At 37.1% G+C, this 10,080-nt stretch overlaps 1 protein-coding gene across 6 annotated transcripts in view; it reads left to right on the forward strand.

Annotated features, from left to right (window-relative positions):
* The first annotated feature begins 456 nt into the window (after positions 1-456).
* Positions 457-10,080, forward strand: part of NOVA1 (NOVA alternative splicing regulator 1) — a 771,806-nt gene continuing 762,182 nt past the window's right edge. For 2 of the 6 annotated variants that reach the window (XM_044069573.1, XM_044069575.1), the window contains exons 1-2: positions 457-1,036; positions 2,254-2,394. In XM_044069573.1, the coding sequence (XP_043925508.1) occupies positions 901-1,036; positions 2,254-2,394 (277 nt within the window). In that variant the 5' untranslated portion in view covers positions 457-900. Of the gene's footprint in view, positions 1,037-1,457; positions 1,774-2,250; positions 2,395-10,080 lie in introns of those variants that run through there. The other 4 variants (XM_044069572.1, XM_044069574.1, XM_044069576.1 and 1 more) reach the window with 3 other exon arrangements.

Consider the following 10,080-nt stretch of genomic DNA (forward strand, 5'->3'; position numbering starts at 1 on the left):
ATTTAGCAGCTAATCATTTTCACATCTAAAAAAAAAACAAATCAATCATGTCATGTTACAAGTATTCCCTGTTTCCGCAAACATTCAAATATAAACACATGCATATATCACAGTCACTATACGTATAAGTCAAAAACAACATAATAACAGAAATAACAATAGAACTTTTACTGTTTTCAACAACGAATGGCTACTATTTTTATAAAAATGACTGCTCCCTTCACATGTAGTACATTACATTTTAAAATGCGAATAATAAACCCTCTTTCTTTGTATTTATGTAATTTCCAAAGAAATCCACTCCGACGTTCAACGTCAAATTTACAATAATGGTCATAGAAATCCATCCTCTCTCTCCTCATTGGCTACGACGAAAACCCACATCCCACTCTCTGTTTACAGATGGTGAACACCCCCATCAATCAAAGTGCTCGCGCCGTTCGCTAGTCCTCAGTTTCTTTGACAATTTCTTGTTTGGGTGAAGCGTGTTGCTTGGTTCCATGACCTTTGACCCTCCCTGCGAGTAGTGGCAGCCCCAGCAGTGGCTGTGAGGGAGAGCTGCAACCGAGAATAATGAGAAAGAAAGAACAGCACCACCAATCAGAACAACAGCAGCAGCAAGAGTAGCCCGAGCTTAGTGTAGCTCAAGAAGGGAATCGCAATCATTTCACTCACATCCACTACATCCACATCTCACCCACACTTAGCCTTCCCTCCATCCTTTCTCTCACTTCTTTGCCTTTTCATTCCTCTGTCACACATTCCCCACCATTCACTCTTTGCGCAGACTGCAAAATCAGCTGCTGTTTCACCGGCAATATAATAAACCAATCAGTGTACTTGTTTAAATAACAAACAAAAAAAACAGCAACAAAAAGAAATACTTAAAATCCAGCAAACATGATGGCGGCAGTTCCCATCCAACAAAACGGGACTCACGCCTTGGTTCCCATAGACCTGGACCCCCCGGATTCCAGAAAAAGACCGCTAGAAGCCCCTCCTGAAGCAGTGAGCACCAAAAGGACGAACACCGGTGGTGGGTAACAAAACTTTTTTATGCACATAAATTTATTTATTGCATGGCAAAATGGCGTCTGCTTTCAGTATTCCAAGATCTTTGTTTTAAAAGGTATTATTTATATTTTGGGAACAGCTGCTGCATTAGAATATTGGCTAGCTATCAGATTGCTCTGCTGCTCTTGATATGGTACTTTGCATGTATCATATATTAAAAGCCAGTGAATGCATATGCATTGGGTAACTGTTGTTGGAAAGCTGTGTTTGCTTAGATTGTGTTTGTAAGATTGCTTTTCTTACAAATTACTTTGCTTGCAGACTTTATGCTGGTGGTGTTTTTTTTATGGGGGGGGGGCTCAGAGGGCGAGAACGAGCATCATCATTTTGCAGTTGTACTCCCCTTTGTAAAATTGTAAGTGTGTGTCCTTCCAAACTGTTAAAGTTCTGCACCGAGATGGGTAAACGTACAACAGGAGCTCGGCTATTCACGTTTACTGACAAACGGACGGATAATTGACATTTTAAACCACCCACCTTACCATTGTGTACTAAAAATGAAGTCAGTTATAAGCTTTAGATCTATTGGGGAAAACTGAGCGTTTTGATTTAATGAGCTTAAGAGATCATAGCCTTCTAAAGAGCTGTTGTTAAAGGTGTACTGAGGGATTATTCCAGCAAAGCTTTTCTTTAGTGCGCTCTGCTAATGCTGTCTCTGACTGTGTGGCACCATGCTAGAAATTAAACAGCTTAGCTTAGGTGAGTGTTTTTGTTGACACAGTTACAGTTTCAGGCAAGTTAGTGTCACATATATTGTTGTTAAACTGCATCATGTGTGCTGAATTAAAATAAATGTCACCATGCGATTAGGGTTTGCACTTTTTAATTGTCAATGCACATTGTGTGCACCTCGTTGATGGGACCAGTTTATAATCGGTACCTTTCATGTAGGTACCAAAGCTCTTCTGTGTTTCGAATTTAAATACTGTACTCAACTTACAGGACAAAGTGGGTCAACTTTTTTTTTTAATTGTACAACTGGAAACTCATGCGCTTTGGACCCATAATATTCAGAAAAAGAAATGCTGCAGTGGATTACAGTAGCAAATTCGGTTTAAAAATGGCAAAGCATTTACTGATCATCCCATCCCATAGTACTCCTATTGTTCTATGTCTTTAGAGACAGGTAATTCTGACAGGTTTTGTATTTACATATGTGTATGTATTTTTTTCCAGAAGATGGCCAGTTTTTTTTTAAAGTCCTCATACCCAGTTATGCTGCTGGATCTATTATTGGAAAGGGAGGACAGACCATTGTTCAACTGCAGAAAGAGACTGGGGCTACCATCAAGCTGTCCAAATCCAAAGACTTTTATCCAGGTAGGTGTAGTCCAGTTATATTCTCATGACATAAGTTCAACAGGGAGTGGTTTTAGCTGAGGAGAGAAATATGATACTATCTTGCATCATATGGTCTTTTTCAGTTTTAAGCTGATATTTTAATTTTTTAAAGCTGTTATTGCAGAAGTTGGATGTTTTATATGTTCCTCCAGTGTACTGTGCCAGTAATGCTTAAATATTTCTAGAGTAGACATAGATGATAAACAATATACTTTTTTTTGCAGTTTGCTTAAAACTCCAATAAAAGGGGCATACATTTGACAACTGACTTGAAATTGCAGAGTGTTTTTTTTTTTTATTTCTGATGGCTCTGTATTAACAGTAAGATTGGAATGGTTTGTGAAAGGATCTTTTATAAAGAAAAGAACATTTTCACATACATTGCGTGGTTCCGTTTTTTTTTTGTCCTGCCATGCAGAAATAAAGAGAATTTGCTGTGTAATTTGTAGGGTGTTATGCAAGATTTATTATTTATAGAAGATGTACGGCAGTCCGTTAATAGAATTTTCTATATCTGTAGTGAAATAGGAGGAAATAGTCAATCTCCTTAATGCAGTAACCAATATTCTTCAAGTTCCTAGATACAAATGGTGCATCATGAGCAGATTAGATGGTGTTTAAACATTATTACATTTGTTTATTTTCTACTCTACATGGTAATGTATTTTTTCCAAATTGCCATGACTGTAAACTCAGTATGGCTCCATAATGAAATGCTGAAACAAATAAATGAATTTTCATATTTTGATAATCCTGTAGACATGTTTATACAAAGCTAGGAAATATTAAAAAATGTAAATATTCAGTTTCTGTCACGAAACACATTCACATTAAGGTCCATGTCTGGTACTGTTTCCTTCATGAGTCCTTCTATGTTCAGGTACAAACATGACAGCAACGAGTTAGTGTATATCACTGTAATAACATTTTAATTTATAATGAAACATCAGGTAGTGAATTAATTGAACTGTATGGCTCAGACACCTTTAATTGGTAAAGCTCGTTTCATTGTAGACATTGTCTTGACAGACAGGATTGCAGTAAATAACATTATTTGTTAGACTTTATCATACTAGTAGCATGTTATTTAGTAAGGATTATGAGCTCCACACTTTTGTCACTGAATATTTCTGTGATCTTGAAGCTGTTGTGATGTAAATGTGATGCATTATTTGGTTTAGGTGTGTTGCCTGAGCATACTACAAAGTGAGATCAAGTATGACTTTCATTAGCATAAATAATTATTACTGAAGCTTTTTTGAAGCTGGTACACTTTGAGGACAGGAGGTCAGATAAGAAATGTCTATGCAATACAGTAATTAGATACAGTGGAATAATAATTTAAATTTATAGTTAGAGTGCTACTGCATTATGACCTTTTCTTTATAGCAGAAGAACTTACTGGTTGAATGCGAAAGGATTCCTAGATTATGAAGGACAACTCGGTTACACTGTCATTGAAGATTTATTACTATCCATTTCAAAGTATAATTTCATATAAGATGGTGTATTTACTAAATTTATGTTGTAATCAGTGGTGTTGGACACAAACATTATTAAGTAATAATGTTTAATTTAAAAAACACTGTTTTAATTTAATTCCTTTTGAAATGTTTTCCCCAGTCTGGACTTTTGACTTTGGCTGAGGGCAAGAGAATAAATATGTACTTCTTTGAAGACAGTTTGTGGCATAATTCTGTGGATGAATTTTCCCTGTTGTGGTTGCATGTTGTAGTATTCTTTTGTTTGAAAATGTTTCCTCGGCAGGCAGAAAACAGTTAATAGGGCCTTTTTATCTAAATGGAAAACATGTGCGTGACAATTAAATGTACATGTTAACAAATTCACTTAATGGAGTTAGGGAGGGGACTGTTGCTGCTTTCAAGTGTTCCTAGTATGCTTATTTTAGTTATTTCCCAACTGGCACTGTAATAAGAACACATGGGTTTTATGTCTTGAGCGACTGAGTCTGGCATGTGTTGTAGCATTACATCATTTTTCAGGGTATGAAACTTTACAAGTTTTGTCAAATGTTGCTCAGGGCTTTGAATGTAAAGTATGTGAATAAACAGATGCTTCTTATCCTTTCTGCCGTGGGCAGACACTGTTGATTTAATGCATCTCCAGTGTGACTGGCTTTTGCTTGCTGTATGCTTTGCAGTTAACCAAAAGACTTTGGAATTTTCTGAGGTCTTCACATACTATGGCTTGGCAATTTCTGGATTGCTTCCAGGATTTCATCTTGCACAGCATATAGGAAGTGAAACCTACACTGTGTAAATTGGCTGAAATCTTAATTTCTTACTGTTGTTTTCCCTCTAATTTCATAAGGTTATTTACATAGAGTTTGAATTTCTTCAGAATGCACTGCACATTCTTCTAAAAGTTGTTTTATTTTAATGCTGGTTTTGCTAGTTGTATTATTTCATTCCTGAATTATTTTTGACAATTTAACTGTATTATTTTGTTTCCTTTGAATGATGTCTAAACTGATTTTTTTTTTCATGGTTAGTGTGGATTTTGGAACTGTATAACCCCACGAATGCTTTGAAAAACTATTTTTGCTAAAGTACAGTTGAAAGGTGGGAGACTTAAATGGTTTAGCATTCATTACGATTCTGTTTTATTTTCTAACATATAAATAAAAGTTACAGTAGGAGCACACCTTTTGTAAAGGCAGCTAATTTTCAGTATATCGGTTCTGTATTTGAATGAATGAATGCTGGAAGATTGAATGCCATTTGACTGAAACTAAAAACTACTGATTTTTTTTGTGGACAACAAACCCCCTTAGCATCCCTTAGGAGTGGTTGTGCTTTCCTTTTTAGTTATTTTCTGATTATATAATTATGTCACTGGATCCCATTTCGTTGATACGAATTTTCAATAAATTGTGATTTCCCCTGAGCTGATGTGACTTCAAGATGATTATATTTAATATGAAGGTGTTAAGCACAAGCCTTTTGCATTGAGGTTATGGGAAGCTTGCCCCCAATACCAATGGAGGTGACCTTTTTTTTTCACAGTTTTTGCTTCCACTTTTCATTAATTAATTCAGCTGATGACATGGGACTCAATGACCGTTACCTCTGAATTTGTACCAAGCTGGTGTCAAAGAGAAATATTTGACTTTACACAGATACCAGTATAACTTCCTTTACTGCAGAATTGTGTGATCTAAGGTTATGACCGTATTTATTTGTGTGGTCATGGGGTGGTTTAGGAGTCTTGCCCTCCTACAGAACTATATTAGAATATTTTTCTTTTGTGGAATTTCTGTTGTCATAATTTTTCAGCCAAATGTTTTTTCATGCATTTGGTTTTTGGTAGGTTGGCACATAAGTGTTTTGATATTCAGTGTGAGTAGAACCATACTTGTATACCAAGATGGACAACACTTGGGCTAATCATGTATCATATTTATTTCCATTGTTTAATATTTTTATTTTTTGGTTTGTTAACAGGGTAAGGCCTGTTTAATGATGCCCGTTTTTACAAGTAACTGGGCAGCTTTGGTCAGAATGTCTCACTGACTGAATTAACCAATGCGACATGGTGTGTAACTGGTGGTGGTTGGAATAACTATGTTTGTAGGACGTATGTCACTTTGCACATCTTCTTGTTAACCATTACCCTGCTAGCCAGTTCTGAGTCATAAATTCCTGTATGTTATTTAACTTATTCTGTGTTGTGTGTTAACTACCTTAATTGTAGTGAAAAATATTAATTTTTGCTTAGCATGGGCCAGAGTCGTCACCCCCCCCCAAAAAAAAGCGACTTGCAAAGTTCTGCCCCAAATTTGTACACAGAATTAATATTCTGGCAATTCAAATGCTCATCTGTGGTAATGGCTGGTTTAAGGGCCTGTTGTTATCTGCAGCACATGCTCCAAACCAGTTTGTGCAAAACATGGTAGAACATGCAAATGAGAACTGCAGTGACATGCTTAACAAGCCAAATGCTCCCACATGAGAAGGGTGGCAGTGTGGTGTGTTATGTTGTGGTCACCTAGCCCTCTGAATAGTGTTGCTTGTAGGCCCCAGCATTCCAGTATAGGGACTGTTATGGGCACAGTATAATGAGATAACCACCTCTTGGCATACCTCTTGATGGCACACAACACTACTCAGTGACTGCATTATAAATGACATCTGGAGATATTTCATATCTGCCTTTCTACATACCTATATAGATGTAACAGGCATCTGTTATGAGGAATAATGTGGTGTAAAACGGGCACTTGATATAGCCATACCTGTCCGTGATGCCTGTGTCCTGTCTTTTGCCTTGTACAGAAAGCAAACCATAGGAAGTATACATGGACTGGTATTAGTACATAGAGAAACATACATAGAACTTCAGTATGATGGTATAACATTTACATTCACAGTCTGAAATATACTTATTAAGTCAGTCATTAATATATCCACACCTCATCTACGTACACCTTTGGACATATGTCTAAGATGGTTATGATTCTTTATTGCCGCATTCTTTAATAGCATGCTTGGCATATTTAATGATGTTCATTTGCATGGCATGTTATGGAATTACACATGAATTCTTTGGAGCACTGATGGACTTGAGTCTGGAAATAGTACACCTCATACTCTCAAAGGTTGCAACGATAGAACATCGTTACCTTGATCCTGGTTTACTGCATTGGTATTTTTTAGCATTTGTAAATTTTAAGGTGGGAATACGTGTTGTGATCATCTGCTAATCTGCTGTGAACTGAGGAATGTAGGTTCCTTTATTTCTGTAATTAGTGTCTCAGGGTAAGGGTGTAAGACAGTGTTCTATATATAGGCATATATTCCATGCATTTCATATAGTTGCATGAAGCTGGCTGTACAGTGTTATCTGTATGTAAATGTTACTGTTGTGGAAGTCATGTGCTTCGTCTGTGTGTGTGTGTGTGTGTGTGTGTGTGTGTGTGCATGTATGAGTCTCCTGAGATATTGTGTGGTTTTCTGGTGGTTGTTTGTGTGCATCAATTAATGTGGCTGCTTTCTGTGTACTACTACTTTACCTGATGTTAGTATCATGTCCACTTTTCACTGACTAGGCACAGGTGTGTTAGGGTAGCATTTTGTATTGGGGGGGGTTGCACAACCATTGCTTAGGACCAGTCTGTTTGCAACCTTATATATTATAAAAGATTATGGATGAGTCTCTGATCATAACCAACTTCTTATTTGTGTGAGACATGGATATGGATGCCAAAGCATATACTCAGAGAGCAGTGCTTGAGTCAGTGAATCATGACATTCATTTAGAACCTGAAACTGGGATATGATCAAAAAGATCCTGTCGTAGTTCTTGGCTGCACATTATGTGCTCCTGTGTATTAGAAAAGTTGAAAGCTGTAACACATTTATTGCTACTACACAGAAGGTATAAATAACAGAAGTGTGCTGGGAAGTGCAAGAGCTTTAACAGCTCTTAAACACTTTGTTTAGCCATCTGAATGACATGTTTCACAACTTTTAAAGCTGTTCGAACTCTCCCATCACTCCACTGTGATGGCTGCCAACCACCTCTGAGATTAGAGCTTAAGAAGTGAGGGGTGCTTAATAAAAGCTTGTTCACCACCTTTCTGATGTCAGTAAGATGCTTAACAAGCCAGTCTCTTTTCCCCTTTTTGGAGAATAATTGTGATGCTTTTTGTACTACATGATGGTTATTTATTGTTGTTCACAGGTTGAGGCAAATGCTTTATCCCAGTGTTGGGCTGCTTTCCTCTGTGCTACCCCAAGGTTTTGTAGTCCATCGCCATGTTGTGTTTTTTCCACATTATTTGCTAGTTATGAACGTCCATGAGCGTCTTACACTAAGAAAGGATAGTAAAATGAATGCATTGGACCCAATCTGGTTTCTGCTGTACATATCATGGATGCTTTTCAGTTTTTCTTTCCTTATCTTGACAGAGCTGGGAATAATTAGCAGGCACAGTGGCTGAATGAGCGACTTGTTCTGACTTACCTTACATTTCCCCCCAGCAGTCTGCATCCACCTACGTTTGCTATCAGTACTCAGTTTTGTGGGAGCCATATGCCTGCAAGTTTGCTTTGTCCCAGGCTGCAAGTATCCTGTGGTAAATTATAACAGTTTTGCTGCTTGCTCCATCATATTTTATTTTATGAGAGCATAACCATGGCGAGCAAATTACAGATGAGGTGGTTTAATATTCATGTGGCTATTTGATTTTCCTCTGTTTAGTCTTTTATGATAGCAGTATACTTCATTTTATCACTCTATTGTCTGTTGTCAGCATTATAGCTTCGTTTGAGAGTTAATGATTATTAACTCAAAGTATTTCAGTTCCTTAGCTGAAGCATAATGTCGTAAAAGAAATATATTCAGAAATGTGGAACTTGTGTAACCTAGGTGCAAAAAGACATGCCTCTCTAGTGACTGCAAACATGAGGAAGAGACTAATTTGCAATGTTTTGCTTCTGAAAGGAAAAGTCAAACACTAGTGTGAGCAGGTAATTTATTCAGTTGTTGTTTGTTTTTTTTTTTTTTTGCTAATTCCTTTGTTAAAATCATGTGTACTGTCAGTCTTGTCATTATTTGTGCTTCACACACAAACATAGCAGATGGTCATCTCCTGGTGTCCCTTTCACAGTCTTCCAGGTACCTGAGGTCAGTTTTTCTGTAGAGCTAATCTGATATTTGAGGCCAGAGAAGTCAAGGCATTCCAGTGCAGCTTTGTATTTCTTGCGAAGAACATGATGTGAGCCATATAGTCTGCTATTATGTTCCCAAGTGTGAGCAAGGCTGTGTAGGATCTTTCCAACCCTGTCATTTAGGATAGGTGAGCTGGAAATAATGCCACTCGTGTCCTAGGTTCCTGTCCAGTGTCCAGTTCCTCATGAGACAGAACTGCTAATCAAACTCTGGGCTCATGGACTGCAGTCAGGGCTCCATCCCTGTACACTAGGAAAATGATGCTAGTGTCATAATTTTTGTTTGTAGTAATTTATTTGTTAAATCAGACTGACTCAGATTTTTTTACAACCTAAATAAAATTTGCTACCCGAACGCAATATTGAAGTGTACTGTGATATGCTGGGGAGTAAATAAGTCTTTATTTTAGCACATTTTGTCATAATTTACAGTGAATGTTGCACTCTTTTTTTTTAACAGTAGACATGATGATAGTCATGTTTAGTCATTTTTTTTATTGTAAAATGTTTATTTTTTCATTGTTATATTTGTAAAATCTGGCTAGTAAGTCAGATATACCTGATTTGGCTAGATGTGATGTTTTAACACTAAGACTTATTCCTTACCTGATTGCTAATAATTACTGGTTTATGGACTGTTACTTTTAATGCATAGGATGTTGTGTGTACTGCAAGACATAATATAAATTAGTTCAGCGCTCTAAAGCCTGTGTTATTTACTGCCATGCTCCTTAAGGATTGTTTTACGCCAGCATAGTAGATGATGAAGTACATAACATGGCAACATGATAACCAAACTTGATTTTGAAAATGATTGTAACAGCATTTAAAACGATGGTTGCTAAATGTACAGCTGTAATTTAGTACACCCCTTCCTCGGGTCCAACTACATTTTCTTCCTTTCCCTATAGGGGTTAATACAGAATTGCAGTCATTATTGCAGGTATAGTGTAAAGAGTTCAGTGCAGGAGAC

The sequence above is a fragment of the Protopterus annectens genome, chromosome 4.part0 (assembly GCF_019279795.1).
Source record: "Protopterus annectens isolate FY-2018-M chromosome 4.part0, PAN1.0, whole genome shotgun sequence".
Taxonomy (NCBI): domain Eukaryota; kingdom Metazoa; phylum Chordata; order Ceratodontiformes; family Protopteridae; genus Protopterus; species Protopterus annectens.